The sequence below is a fragment of the Periophthalmus magnuspinnatus genome, chromosome 1, assembly GCF_009829125.3.
Source record: "Periophthalmus magnuspinnatus isolate fPerMag1 chromosome 1, fPerMag1.2.pri, whole genome shotgun sequence".
Lineage (NCBI taxonomy): Eukaryota > Metazoa > Chordata > Actinopteri > Gobiiformes > Gobiidae > Periophthalmus > Periophthalmus magnuspinnatus.
The window spans coordinates 7,103,349-7,119,214 of NC_047126.1; the positions used below are offsets into that span (position 1 = coordinate 7,103,349).

At 39.1% G+C, this 15,866-nt stretch overlaps 1 protein-coding gene across 1 annotated transcript; it reads left to right on the plus strand.

Moving 5' to 3' along the window:
- The first annotated feature begins 66 nt into the window (after positions 1–66).
- Positions 67–15,079, plus strand: LOC117372912 (RNA exonuclease 5-like). Its single transcript, XM_033968812.2, is given in 20 exon segments — positions 67–130; positions 1,356–1,642; positions 1,958–2,084; positions 2,955–3,069; positions 3,948–4,055; positions 4,305–4,393; positions 6,044–6,159; positions 6,997–7,135; positions 7,528–7,622; positions 8,155–8,257; positions 8,545–8,639; positions 9,050–9,158; positions 9,853–9,914; positions 9,916–9,957; positions 10,356–10,476; positions 11,455–11,547; positions 12,721–13,159; positions 14,035–14,219; positions 14,695–14,786; positions 14,943–15,079. Coding segments are annotated over 19 exon segments (2,457 nt in total). The 5' UTR covers positions 67–130; positions 1,356–1,394; the 3' UTR covers positions 15,022–15,079.
- The last annotated feature ends 787 nt before the right edge of the window (positions 15,080–15,866 follow it).

Below are 15,866 nucleotides of genomic sequence, written 5' to 3' on the forward strand. Positions count from 1 at the left end.
TGTTAACCGGAAGTACGTTGATAACTGACGGGAGTTTCATGTACAGGCTTCAGATGTTTAGCAGAGCCATGTGTTCAGCTACACGAGCCGGTAACTTGGGAAAGAAGCAGAAATACTCGCTGGATTTGTGGTATTTTTTATGTTTAAACTATTTAGAGTGTGTAAATATGTTACAGATGGTCTAAGTTAGATGTAATGTTAGGAGGTTGTAGTCACAGAACTTCCTGAAAGAGCTTGTGGATAGATGATTATGAATGGGTTATCTGTCTTTACTACAACTTTATAAATGTCATATTCTACAATCGTGGGTCTCAGATTGTGGTACAAACACTACTGTTTGTATCTGGGGATTAATTTTGAACTTTAATATTCTGTCCTGCTGTAGACAAGGTTTAGTCTTGATTTTGAACTGATTTAGATCTGTTAGACCAAATATAGTTCTTCTGCTTCAGACCTGGTTCAGTCCTGGTTTAGAACAGGTTCAATACTGTTGTAATCCCAGTTTAGACTTCGTGTAAAGGTGCTTTATTATGCAAACTTGACTTATGTGAGATTTTAGTCGTGTTGGAATGTTGTTGTGTTTTGTTTCATTCACATGTTTGAGTGTGGATGCATTATTAGGCTTTTTAAATGCTCTGTTCCACCTTGTGATGTCATGAAGCAGTCGTTTTCAAGTTAACAGCTCCTTTTACCTTTAGGTCAATAGAGACTGGCAATTCCAGGGCTAAAATTATCCAACTGATTCTAGTGAAGGTGTGTGGAGTTTAAAAACACAGTGGAGCACTTCCTGGATGTACATGACATCACAAGATGGAACAGAGTGTTATCTGTTTGAAAGAAGTAACTAAGAACTTGTGTGAGTGAAAAAACACAACTCCAGGTATGATTGTGATGAGGAAACATTAACATAGATGAGAGAACAGCGTAACATGGGCCCTTTAATCAATCAATGCGTTAACTAGTGCTTAAGCAGTTAACTGTAAAACACAATTATATGTGTAATATAATATAATAATAATTATTGGTAGAGGGGACGCTAATGTCAATTCCCTGTAGATGTTATTGCTATGCCTAGAATGTTCCAGAGTATGTCTTTAGACCTATCTGTCTTGCATTTATTCAAATATCTTTGTTGTATTGCTAAAATACCATGAAAACATGCATAATTACGATTGGAAAAGTTGCCTCTCCATAGATCTGACTTGTAAACTGCCTCCTGCTTGTCTCCATGGAGATAGACATCCACAGTATCAAGTTTCCAAGTCAAGCAAAACATCTCCATGGAGACAAAGTATACTTGTAATCCTAAAAAAGTCTGATGTAGTCTAATATAAATTTATGGATTTTTTTTTCAGGTAGCCCTTTGATAATTCACAATAATTACTTATTTGGACATGGATACTGTTCAAACCCCACACTGCAGTAAAAGAAATGCTGAAGACATAGCTGAGGACAATGGGCCCAAAAGACGGAAGCCTGATCCAGACAGCGTAGAGGTCAGACAAAATGGCCACACGCCGCGTCCTGCTCGGTTCACTGTGAACGCAGAGCACCTTCAGATGCCCATCAGTGAGGAGCAGCTGCTGGAGCTACTGCACTACTCTGCTCTGGGCAAGGCACCAGGGCAGCTCAGGAGGCCCAGGTAACTTATGTGACTATTTTATATATTTAATCTGTTAGGGTTATGTGGATAAAAAGTATCTTATTTCAATTATTCTATCAAAATGCTACAACTAGATATACAAATGTACTTTTTGTGAAAGTCCAGGAGCATTATCACTTGAAGAAAACTGAAATATTAACTGCTCAAATACATTCTACAGGAAGCAAGGGTCAGATGGCTCAGAGGGGATGGTCAGATGGAGCAGTGGATGTAGAGGAGAGGGTCAGTGGAGCATAGGATAAGGTTGACGTAGCTGAATGTACAATGTGATGCATTTGTGTATACCTCCCTCAGCTGGTATGGCCTGCGCAGACAGAAGAGGCTGAAGGCGGTCTGTGTGGTTGTTGTGGACCATGTGAGTCAGAGGAACTTCTATGAACATTACCTGTCACTGCCCAACCTGCGCACCAAGTACAACACTGTAAGTACTGACTGCTCTTAACCCTGAAGGACTTAAAACATGGGCTTATGCGAGAACTTTGACCCCCGGACTGGTGAGGAGGAGGAGATGGAGAGGCTGAGGAAGAAGGAAACTGGGATTATGTGAATAGCTTTAGAGGTAATTGGTCTATGAATGTAAAAAATGTATAATAGGTTAAATCCTCCAGCTACGGTAGTCATGACCAAGACTAGGTCAAGATCTGGAGATGGGTCCCACATATAGAGGACAGATTTTATATACCCATAAATAAGTATAAGTATAATATTTGTCCTTTTATACTTGTAATTGTATATCTCTGAGAATACTTTTTCACAATACAAAAAGTTCAATCTCTATTATGATACTAAAGAAAAGGCTTGGACACTCATACCAGTATTAGTGCCACAATGAGGATATTAAACACTCATTTTAGACAGAATATAAGTTAATCACAAAATAATAGTACTTTCTTATATTACATTGTGATCAGATACTAGCTGTGTTCAGTGTCATTCTAAAACTATTCAGAAATGTTGTCCCTTGATGTGATGTTTTTCAGTTTTGATACCAGTTACTTTAAAGGTACAGTATGTAACTCCCTGGCGGTAACACATTACCTGCATGATTCCATGGAAATAAGAAATATAAAACCATACAATAAAGTGTACCTTACTTTACATTGTACAAGGAAAGATGACATTCTCTAGTAGATATGGTGCAGTTATTGTTATAGTGTTATATATACAGGTCATTTTCAACTTGAACAGAGCCCCACGGTTGCAGCCATTCTCCACCAGCTCTCTCCCACACAATGTTTAGTATATGTCATCACTGTTCAGTTTTTTTGTCTGCTGTGTCTTCCTGTTTTAGAGGGTGACTTTAAACTGCTCCTCCACAAACCTGGTGTCTGAGATCTTCAGCTCAGAAGTGCCAGCAGTCTACCATCCTCCACTGAAGAAACAGAAGAGCCCTCACTTACATACAAGTAATCATATGGATCATGCATGTTTATATACCCATAAATAAGTCATATAAGTATAATATTTGACCTTTTACTTTTGTGATTGCAGCTCTGAAAATACATGTTCACAATACAGAAAGTTCAATCTCTATTTTGATACTAAATAAATGGTTTAGATACCATTTTAGACAAAAGAACTGATGCCAGTTACTTTAAAGGTACAGTATGTAACTTCCTAGCACTAGCCCATCACCTGCATGATTCCATTGAAATATAAGTTAAAACCATACTCTGGAAAATTCTTCACAGAGATAGTTATGTTTTGTGCCATACCATGGAACATTATAGTCAAAGTAAGAACATTTCCATGGAAACAAGCAGGAGGAAGCCATTCTCCTTTGTGGACATATAAGCCCTCTGACTAAGGAGTTGAATGATACATGTTTTTCTCAGTTTTTCAGTCCCATAAAAACAACCAAAATGGAGAAACATGCTTTTATTTGGCTAAAAAGTGACATACTGTGGCTTTAAGTATGTATTAGCATTTGATGGATTTGTTAACAACCCTAGTGAGAATATTCTAATGTGTAATTTCCCGCTCAAAATAGTAAATGTAAGGGCTGCCCCTAAGGCTATAACGTTATCATTGCAATGTTTGTTCTATAACAGTGACCTCAGTTCGTTTCAAATAAAAAAAGTAAATAAAGTAAATTATTATATTTATAAAGTAAATAAATAAAAAAAAGGTAAAACTGAGAAGTTAACAACTTGAACTGAACTTCTTGTGTATTTCATTCTTACACATTTCAGGTTTACTGATAATAAGGACAAACTTTTGTGCTTTCGTGTATAATATGTATGTGAATGGCCCTCTGACGTCCCACTTCCACATGTTTGTGAAGGTCTGAGTTGTCACCCAGTCATCCGTGAGTTTGGCACAGAGAGGAGGGGGCTGACAGCGTACCTCCTGAGTTCAGCAGAGATGAGCAAGAGGAACTTCCCCCTCATAGGTATCACACACACACATACATGCACACACATGCACACACATGCACACACACACACCAGCATTGCGATGAAGGCTGTGGGCAGTTAGATGATGTTTAGATGTCTTCCCCCATGATCTGGACACTGGAAGTGGTAGTGGAGAGGCCAAGGAGAGTAGAGGGGACGATTAGACGATTAGCTACATTTTTAGCTAGTCCACCTCCTCTGTTATTTGCAGGTTCCAGTGTATGAACAGTATGTGTATTTTGCAGGAAGTCCGGGCTGTGAAGATTTTGTGAGCACAGACTCTGACCCTGAGGTGACTGACAGCAGCCCGCTCTTCGGCCTCGACTGTGAGATGGTACCGTCTGGTTCTTTATACTAAAACACAGTTCATGCCAGAATTTAGGCATCAACCCAATATTTGGAGGTACCCTGTATATTCTCAGGTTTCCCATGCATCCTGGAAAACCTTGAAAATGATTGGTTTGTTTTCTAGACATGGAAAATACATGGAAAATGAGAAAAAAGCCTGAGTGTCCTGGAAAATATATTTTCTGTCCATGAAGTATTTTTTGTTTACTACTACTTCTATCTAATTTGAATTTGACCACAAGAAAATATATGTGGTGATCTAGGCGTATGTCTACATCAACAATATGGTGACACCACAAGGCAAAGACAATATAATATATGTTCATATGTGAATTTAATTCATATGAATTGTGTCTGGGTATAGCCTTACACTACATCTTTATTTAAAAACTATAAAAAAAAAAAAAATAGGGTTACGTAGTTGTAGACGATGCGATTACCTAATAAAAAATGTCCTGGAAAAGTCCTGATTTCAAGCTGCGTGTGGGAACCCTGATTCTGTTTGCTAACTTCTTTTATGAGCTTCACAAATGATACTCTGGCAAAAGAGGCCAATGAAAATCAATTCTATGGTTTTGAACAGGAAGTTAATGGAGCCACTTCTACTAATAGTCATTTTAGATCGATACCAAAATGTAAAATACTGATCTTTGTGTGTTAGGGCTGTAGTCTTTATTAGTGTATTCGATTAATCGATTGATGGAGTCTTAGTTTACCAAAATCTTTAATAGTCAAGTAATGACTTTATTTAGATAAAAATATGGGGCATCAGCAGCAACACGAAGGTATGTAGTGATTCAGTAGCTTAATCAGCATTTTTTTCCATATAAATACAGTTTTAGTACTTCTCTGTATAAATAGTTGTTTTTGCATGAACTCCCCCTGCAGGTGTAGTCTTGTGAGTGCAGTTTGGATCAGATACACAGATATGTAATAGTTTTGAGAGCTTTTGCCAATCCCCCTTTTTAGTCGTCTAATCGATCAGCAGGACATATGTTTAGGCGCCTACAGCCCTAGTGTGTAAGTAAGTGTGTATTAAAATTATTCTTAAATATTAGAAAAACAACACATGATTCCCTCTGGATGTTGAGAAAGAGAAAACTGGTTTATTTTGAGACTATGGCGGCACAAGTGATCCATATGGAATTCAAATGCCACTTATCACTTCTGCTGTATGTTTAGGACACTACTACAAACTAAGGAATAGACTTGATACTTAATACCGATTCTGATACCACGATGATAATTTTAAAAAAGTACTATGATTTAATGTGTTTATTTTACAACATTAAGTCATAGTATTTACTTTTATGTTACCATGTGGCCTTATATCTGTGTAATCCCTCAGTCGTCCAGGTAGGTTCCATAGTGGTCCATGGGTGTAAACTAGTCTATGTGTCTTATACTTGTTCTGATACAGCTCAAGATCTTTGTAAAGCTATTCACGAAAAGTTCACTTCTGTCCTGTGAATTTGATTATTTTAGTATTGATACTTGATATAAAAGTGTATCTACTTTTGATACTAGTTTTATTATCAATTAGTATCTGATTTTCGATACTTTTGATAACTCTAGGACCCACCATCGTCTCCCCTGTGACTGGTAAACGCTAATACTTGTGCTGATGTCCTGACAGTGTCTCACAGACAAGGGGAGCGAGCTGACCCGTGTCTCCCTGGTGGACAGCTCTGGAGCCTGTGTCCTGGACGAGCTGGTCAAACCCCAAAACAAGATCCGCAGCTACCTCACACAGTAAATACTCACACATTGACATACATGCAACACTGAATGATTTGGAGAAAAACATCAAATTGAGGTGTTTCTGACAAGCATTGTGATTAGATTAGTGATTTATGTTTTAATAATGCGCTTCAAAGTTCACATTTAAACACGCCCAGAAGAATTGACAAAAAGACTGAAATCTGAACTGACAAACTAATACAAGAATCACATTTCAGAACATGTTTGTACAGATCAGGAGTGACAGCAGCTCAGTGTTTGTTTGAGTGTTTGTCCACTGATCTACAGGGTGGCGCTGTGATTCCAGCTCCCACAGATGAATGCTGTTGTTGTCTCCTTGGGCAAGACACTTAACCCACCTCACCCCAAGTGTTTGTGTACACAAGTGTATGAATGTGACTAGGCCTGTCATGATAATCACAATATCAACATTCAATAAATGAAAGCTGGTTATCATGTGTATAGCTACTTTGCAAAAGTGGGAAGCTTTTTGTAATTTTTTTTCAATACAAAAAGTTATTGAGTTTTGAGAGTTGAAAAACTTCTAGAAAGGCTAATAATAAAGGATTACTCAAACAAATGTGTGAATGAAACACAACACCAGATATATTTTTAAAGAGATAACAGTCTAACATAACAGGTTTAAAGAGACTTTTAAAAAAACGTGTTTGCAATTATCTAATTGCATCCATTTAAATTTTGATTCAGCTGTGATGATTTTTGCAGCCCTACAGACACGCACGCACACACACGCACTCATACTCACACACATATACACATATACACATACATACAGTATGTATGTTTGTAGTTTGTGCAGTTGTCCTCAGTCTACTGTGGTTTGTCCAGGTTCTCCGGGGTGACACGCCAGATGTTGAAGCCAGTGCAGACCACCCTGAGTCAGGTCCAGGCCAGACTCAAGTCCCTCCTGCCCAGAGACGCGGTGCTGGTGGGACACTCACTGGAGAACGACCTCCGGGCTCTCAAGGTCAGACCATAGTGTCAGACACAAAGTAGAATATACCTGTTTAAAGAGCCACAAAAGCTCAGTACATCTCCTTTAAAGAACACATTATGCATTACTTGTATTGCTATTGGCCTTTAACCATGTACCTTTTCTTGAGTTTTAGAACTTAAAATAATAGACACAGTAAACTACAGTGTTTCTACAATACTTGGAACTGGGGTTAGGATGTCATCTACCGGTAGTGGAGGGAGTTACATTAGAAAAAAAACTTTTTCTGACATGCTAATAAAAGAGTGCAGTTATTAAGAATGGAGACAGCTGACAGCAGAACTGATTTATGGACTTAAAAACAGTTCCCTATGCAACCTGCGTAGTGTAATAAGTATTGCTTAAATATGTGACTGTTGTGTCAGATGGTCCACCCTCACGTGATCGACACGTCACTGCTCTACAGGAGAGAGTTTGGACAGAGGTTTAAGCTCAAGGTGCTGGCCCAGACTCTGCTGCAGTGAGTACTGTCTCTGTTTACGCTTAGATTTAGCTCTACTCTGTGTAATTTAGACTTTTATCTGCTTCATCAAACCTTACTATCAGGGATGCGCCAATATAGATACTGGTATTGAATATTGGCGCCGATCCTAGAAAATTTGCTGTATTGAGTGTTCCATGATATTTCTTCTAGACACTAAGACTAGAGTGTTTCATAATGTTTGAACTTTTTATGCAAAGATGCTCAGTAGTTAATTGCTGGATGAATAACACAATTGGATATATTTTATAGTAAGTTAACTGTGTTTTGGTGGAAATAAAATGCCCTTTTCAGTTGCTTGATATTGGCTAATGACAGACACCAAAAGCCAAAGTATCGATTTGATATTTGAAGAAAAAGATAGCTTGGTGCATCCATACCTACTGTAGTGTATTTTTTATGTCCCAAGCAGATGCTAATGTTTATCGTGTGCAGTTTGAATCCTCATTTGTCCTTACAAGCCCATATGAAACAGTAGTGTCTGAGCTCAGGTGTGTGTGGTACTGCACAGGAAGCAGATCCAGACTGAGGACATGAGAGGTCATGACCCCTGTGAGGACGCTGCCGCTGCACTGGAGCTGGCACAGTACTTTATCTCCAATGGACCCCTCAAGGTAACGCCTGCTCTCACCAATCACATTAACTTCAGCCAGGAACATTAAGCAGATGTGTTTAGTCCTTTTTAAAGCTTAAAATCCTGTACTAAGCATCTGTTAGAGTCAAATTTTTTTTGTCGACTCCAGACTTAATTCCCCACTAGAGCCAGAACAAAACACTAAATCTAATGAATGAATTTACATACATATATACCAACTGAAGCTTAATATATGAATTGACCATGATTGTAAAGGTGGATAATGCAAAACGTGCTTAGATTCTTGTGTGTCTGTGTCTGTGTCAGATCGTGGAGGAGCACCAGGAGGAGTTATGGGGAATCACACTGACAGAAGAACCAGAGAGCACTCCCCCTACAGCTGCTGAACACACCAGCTCACGGTAACGCACAGACAGTGTACACTTAGGCAAGATGGCGTGAAGGTTTTGTTATCCCATTATCAACTGATATATCTAAGTAAACTGTTAAAGAAGAGCTACTATGCTTGTGTCTGCTCTATAGTTATGATCTGTGACACCTGTGGGTCACTGTGGTATAATGTGGACATTTTAAATCACAATATTCAGCTAAAATGACTTTATAAAACTGTGGTGCTGACGTCGCCGTAAATGTCATCACAACAAAGTGCCACCTGCTCTCAGCCCCTCCTATGGATCACAATTAAGAACATAAAACTAGAAAACAAAGTGAACAAAACGATGTATTTTGACCTGAGAGCTTACCATTACGTCTATAAAACAGTATGGTTATATCCCTGATGTTTACTAAAGTCTTGCCCCCTGTGTTTCAGGTTTGCAGATGTGTTGCACACCTGTGGGCGTTCAGTGGCCTTCTTTGGGAGGCGCTCGGACGTCTGCCTGCACCTGTCCAAGCAGATATGGCTCAGCTCTGACAGACAGGTGAGAGTAAGCCTATGTACGGAATATGGATATGTTATGATGATATGGTGGGGGTCAGAGGTTGCACAAAATGACTAGAGATTTGTTGAGTTGCAAATGATAAGAGTTTAAAATGGGTTGGGTTTAAAATGTGTGAAAAGGTGTGAAAAACAACCCGATATGTGATTATTTTGTCCTAGTGCAGCCAACAAGAAGAAATTAGTGTTTTTATTTATCACTTTTATGAGAAAATACAGATTTGGGTATTTTTTTGCATTGTTTTCTACATTGCCCTTAAGTTAAATGAGAAAAAAAAACATCAGTAATTTCTTTTGATGTGCACACAAACTCATCTGTAATGGGATTCTGGAGTCTGGGAGCAATCAAAACCTTTATTTTGTGTCCATCTTTGAGGAGATATTTTTCAAGTGTTATGGATCAATATTCTGCTTCAAGATCACAGCCCATTTTTAGCTTTTTGGATGTTCCCTTATAATATAATATCTACTGACATTTGATGGCTTCCATAATGCTATTAATTTTAAGATATCACAGAAAGGTTGCTATAAAACATTACAGATCTTTGTCAGTTCTTTGTTAATTATTACCATATATATATATAAATCAGATTAAATACTCCAGAAGACGTCCACATACCCACAGTATTAACAACTCAGTTTGAGAAGCTCCCATTTGTGTAACCTCCTGTGTCCAGGTGCTGCAGGCTTTCAGAGACCAGCCCAAGTGTCCCTCCTTCTCTGTGATTCAATTCTCCTCTGGACAGACAGGGGGCGCTCAGGCTACTGTACTCACATCTAAGGTCAGGACTGGCAGGACATTTCACAAATCATCACGTGCATATGTCACAGTATAATCATTACAAAACAGTAACAAAATATATATTAAATGTAATTATTTGGCTACTCCAAAATCAGAAACATAAAAGCAAACAAGATGAGCATTAAAATGTATATAGTTTAAGTTTAATGTCATAGTTTAAGTTTAATGTCATAGTCTGGAACATTTAAAGCAAAGCCAAGCTAAATTTGATGTTTTTACTATAACTACAAAGGTCAAACTTCTACACAATAAAATGCTATGGTAATCTGTCAGTGGACATAAAATAGATGTTGAAAAAGTAATGATACTTTCCCATCATAATCATGGTAACATCGGCTGACAGCTTGTCCTCTGTCCCCAGGCCTGTTCTCCTCTTAGGGACATGTGCGTGGTCTTCGCAGGGCCCCTCCCTCCTCACTCATCAGAAGAAGATGTGAGGCGCGTGTTTTCCTGTTGCGGGTCCCTGCGCTCTGTCAGGATCATACACACTGCGGTCAGGGTATGCTTAAAATGTATTGACACTTTATTATGTCACTTTCACATTCCCTAAAATCTCTATAAAGTGATACTGAGGTGGATCGCCCAAGCACAGCCAGTCAGAGTGCTCTTACTTCGTACCTCTTACGTGTATAAGAATTAAAATGCTTATTAGCTGCAGACAATGTAGTCTTTGGAGGAAAACCCAAAATGTGTGTGTACCTCAGCTTTAATAATTGTGAAGAAATGCAAAATTAATAGATATAAGTATATTGTCAATAATTTTTAAAAGCTAAAAATCTGCTTTATAAAACTGAAAAAGGACAAAACTAAAAACAAAAAAGCCCTTTTGCAGTTGTGCTTCATTTTACACTCCATTCACTTTTTATGGAATAATTTGTGCCTTAACCAAGAAGTGCACATTTTAGCACCTGTGTGAGGGATTGCAAAAAACATCTACAGATAATTGTTATCAGAATCATCCCAAAATATTGGAATATTAAAATGCCTCATTTTTTTGTTTAAAGGGCCCATATTACACTGTTTTCTGATCTATGTTATACTGTTGTTTCCTCATCACAAACAGACCCTGAGTTGTTTCATTCACACATTTTTAACGCACAAACTCTGCATATTTAGCCTGAGTTCTTCTCTCGACCAGAAAACACTCTGTTCTACCTTGTGATGTCATTTGGTAATACAGGAAGTGCTACAGTGTGCTTTTAAACTCCATACACCTTCACTAGAATCATTTGGATGATTGTCCATCTCTACTGAACTGAAGGTAAAGGAGATGTTGACAGACATACATAATTATTTAACATGTGTGAATGAAATCAAAAACAACGCCTTGTAAGTTTTTGATGAGGTAACAACATTCTAACATGGCGTAAAGCTCACAAGAGTCAGTTTTGGGTAATATAGCACCTTTAATATTGGCCTGGTAGGATGTACTCTGACTTTTGTGAGCTCAGAGCCTTCATCATTGTCTCTGTTCCAGGTACATGCAGAGGTCCAGTTTGCTCTGCCTGAGGGGGCTCTTCTGGCTCTGTCCACTCTGAACGGCCTCTCACTGCACGGACACTGTGTCAAGGTACTGAATGTAGGCTCTGCACACCACACTAATCTGCAAAGGGCCAGACATGACATCACATTCTGTCATGATGTGTGCCACTGCTGAATGAGCCTGGTGAATATATATGGAGCTGCACAGAGGAGCACTTGTGTTAGAGTAGAACATCAGATGACATCATGCAGTAGTGGCTTTGTGGTTGCTTGCTGGGGACATGGTTTATGCGCTGCAGACTAGGGATGTAACAGTAACCGAAATATTGTGATATCATATCACCAAAGGTCTCACAATAATATCGTGGGCTGTCACAATATATGGAATTACAAGTTTCTCTGCTTAAATGCATTGTGTTGTTGTAGGAGCAGCTAAAACAACAGAGGGAACTACATAGACCATTTTCTTTTGTTCCATTTCAATGCAGACAGTATGAAGAGATACCTGTTAGACCTTTTCTATCTTAATTATTTAGAATACGAGAGTAATATAGCACCAAAGGCTTGTCAAGGCTTTGGTGGAAAAAGTAGTTTAGCTCTGTTCAGCATCTCCTCAAAATCACAATAATGAATACTGGTACCGGTACTGTCAAATGAATATTGTGGCAATATCATAGTCTAGTCTTAGTCATTTTTGCTGTTAGTGTAAATAAGCCACTGCGACGTCTACTTGTGTACTTCTACTAATCTACTTCTGCTTTTGTACTTCTACTGATGTGCTTCTACTAATATACTTCTGTTTGTGTACTTCTACTTGTGTACTACTTTTGTACTTCTACTTTTGTACTTCTACTTGTGTACTACTTTTGTACTTCTACTTTTGAACTTCTAATTTTGTACTTCTACTTGTGTACTTCTACTTGTGTACTTCTACTTTTGTACGTCTACTTTTGTACTTCTACTTTTGTCCTTCTACTTGTGTACTTCTACTAATGTACTTCTACTTTTGTACGTCTACTTTTGTACTTCTATTTTGAAGTTTTTGTACTTCTACTTTTGAACTTCTACTTTTGTACTTCTACTTGTGCGCTCATACTTGTATACTTCTACTTGTATAATTCTGCGTTTGTACTCTTACCAGTGTAGTTCTACTTATGTACTCCTACATATGCACTTATACTTTATCAGTCCATTTTTTTGTTGTACGAAGAGTCGATCTGTTTATGTTTAAAACTCTCTCCTTGGTTGTGTCCCATGGCAGGTGCAGAGACCATTGAGTGAGTCCAGTCTAGACGTGGACGTTACCCTGGAGGCTCTTCAGTCTGACCCCATGACCCGACGCCTGCTCTACATGTCCAGTATCTGCCCAGCACTCACACTGCTACTGCAGGCTGCCACGCACATGAGGGGGCACGCAGGGGAGGACACCCACGGAGACGACCACAGACACGCCCATGGAGACGCCCAGAAACCTACACATGTACCCAGGCTGCTCCTCCAGGCTTCCACACACAAGAGCGGGTACACAGAGGAAAACAACCACAGAGATGCCCATGGAGGAGGCAGAGGCGTCCCAGTGCAAGTGAACGGGCGAAGGACACTCGGGGAAGACACACTCCTGGACACATTCAGCTGCTTTGGTCCAGTGGTCAGGATAATCACACCAGCACACACAGAAGGAGCCACACATGCTTATATTGGTGAGTCTTCATACGTTTTCATGAAATACTCAATGTACAAATTTTGATTCCACAATAGTATCACAAATGTACACTTTTATTAAAGGGTGGTATTATGCAAAATCAAGTGTTTTGAGCTTTTTACCATGCATGCTTGAGTAATCTAGCGGACTCTCCTCGGCCCTCCTTGCTGTCTAGTCCTAGCTGTAAGATTCTGTGCAATACTCAGCCCCAAAGCCTATGTCACACATGCACCCACAGAGCTATTTTTCATAAATATAAAGAAGCAGAATATAAAACAATACACTACAACTTCACAAACCTGATGCAATGAGACTCAGAGCATTAAAAACAAACACAGAACATGTTAATATGTCAAATATATTTAATTTTCAAAACAATAAAAGGTAATATTGATCTAAACATGTTCTGTGTTAGCAGTTAATACCTCATAGAAGTAAAATACCCCCTTTTTAAACACAAGTTCTTCTGACAAACAACTCCTGTACAGTGAACTCCTTTGTTATTCCTATTATATATTCATATTTTGCAATATAATGTAACTGTCACCTCTCTTTACATCAATAGAAATTCTAGGACACAATCTATTAGTATATTACATTTTGAGTTAGTTTTCACTTCAGCAGAGACTTAACACAAGAGGTGTACATTTCAGATATCTCAGTGGGTAATCCACAGTTTACATTATAAGAAAAGGCCGAAAGACATCCTGCACTGTGAACAAAATACCAGCAGAGGGCACTAGAATGATATTTGCAGACACTGAAAAGTGAAGTAGTTTGAATTAAGATAAAAAGCTTTTACAAAGTAAAAGCGCCAGACCAAAACCTTAACTGTATTTATTTGTTCTAAATGAGATGTACATGTTTGTGCAGAGTTTGTGAGTGCAGACAGCAGACGGGCAGCCCTCAGTGCTTCCCAAGACCTCCTCCAACTCAACCTCCTGCTGTGCCCTGCCCTCACACCCCTGCACCTGTCTGCACCTGTCAGCAGGGACACTGTGGACGCACAGGGGGACACTGTGGACCAGGAGAGGACCAATGGCGCACTCATATGTCTAGTATGTTCTCATTTAGTGCAATAAATTTTGAGTATTTGAGTAGCTAAAAATTGCACTATAGTAAGAGTACCATTAAAATACAAAAGAGTGGTCCATGAAATGACTCAAGTAAGAGTAAAAGTTAAAGAGTAACTATCAGGACGCAACATCAAAAATGAGGCAAGCTAAAACTATCTGAAGGCGCGCTGCAAGAAACAAATGTTCAAATCATTTCATATTGTCAGCATAAAGCTTTTGTCACTTGTAAACTAACTCATACTGGGAAGAGGAACCATATCTTTTACTCAAGTAAGAGTACTGTTGCAAAAGTCACAGTATGAGTTACAGTATGAGGGTCTGAAAAGTACAATTTTAAAAAAAAGCACTGGATTAAATGTAACTAACAATATCTCACCCCCTCCCTACTCCTGCTTCATTCTATGGTCCCTGACTGTATTATGTACCTGACACAGCGCCCTCTTGTGTTTGATCTCAGACGATGGCTCAGAGGTTGAGGAAACTGGACCGGCGTCTCGGTAAACTGTTCCGGTGTCTACCAGAGGGGACACTGTCTGTGGTGGTCCTGAGGTGAGTTGCTTGACCACACTCTGGGAAACTGTGAGAGCTACTTCTATTTATGCAGTTCTACTTGTGTACATCCACTTTTCTACTTCTACGTTTGTACTTGTATTTTTCTACTTCTACTTGTGTACTTGTACTTATGCACTGTATCTTCTCTCTCAGGGGAAACCAGGATGCACCAGGACTGTGCTTTGTGGAGATCAAGAACGCCTCCTGGGAAGACCAAATAGTGACAAAGTAGTGGATCATTTCACCTCATAGCCAGAAGGTCCTGGGTTCGATTACTGGACCATGTGGGACTTTTCTGTCTGATGTTTGCATGTTTTGAATGCTCTGCCCATCAACCTTAAGCACACACTAGCTAAAGAGTAAACAAGATGATCCCAGGGGCAGTTCCTGAGTGAATGAGTGCCAGGGTGCTGGACTGTGGCCGCTGGCTAATCCGAACAGGTTTAACCCAGAGACACTGTGGGATGGGGCAAATGCAGAGGACGCTTTCAAGCAGGATGGTTCTGGTCAGATTACTGGTGGACACTGCCTTATATCTATACTTTTGGCTTTTACTATGGATCAGACCTGGACGACTGAGGGATTACACAGACATAACAGATCAGAAAATAGTGTAATATGGGCCCTTTGTCAAGAATCCATTTTATAAGACAAAATGACCCAGAGTACTGTGAGGTGATATGAGCCACTAAAGAACTATATAGAGCCCCACTGTCAGGGATATTGAAAATACTATGAAATGCTTTTTAATCCTGAATATATTTATTTACTGAAAACATTTTTGCTTAACTCGGTGTGTCTGTAATTCTTTTGTTCTGTTGCTATTTTAGTCCAAATCTCGTACAGTCTGTCAAAAGCTGTCCACAGTTCTACAGAAGAGAGCAGTGACCAGACTGATGACAAGCTAAAAGTTTAGGTTCATTTAGGGTGTTTTTGTGTGACACTGCTCCTCACTCTGCAGGAGATTCAGAGGGCCGTCAAAGTGGATTTTTATTCTCCTTTGATCTAGGTTACTAGTACTGAAGTACTTTTGCATCATCTGTACCTCCACACAATTCTCCATAAATGCAAAAATCA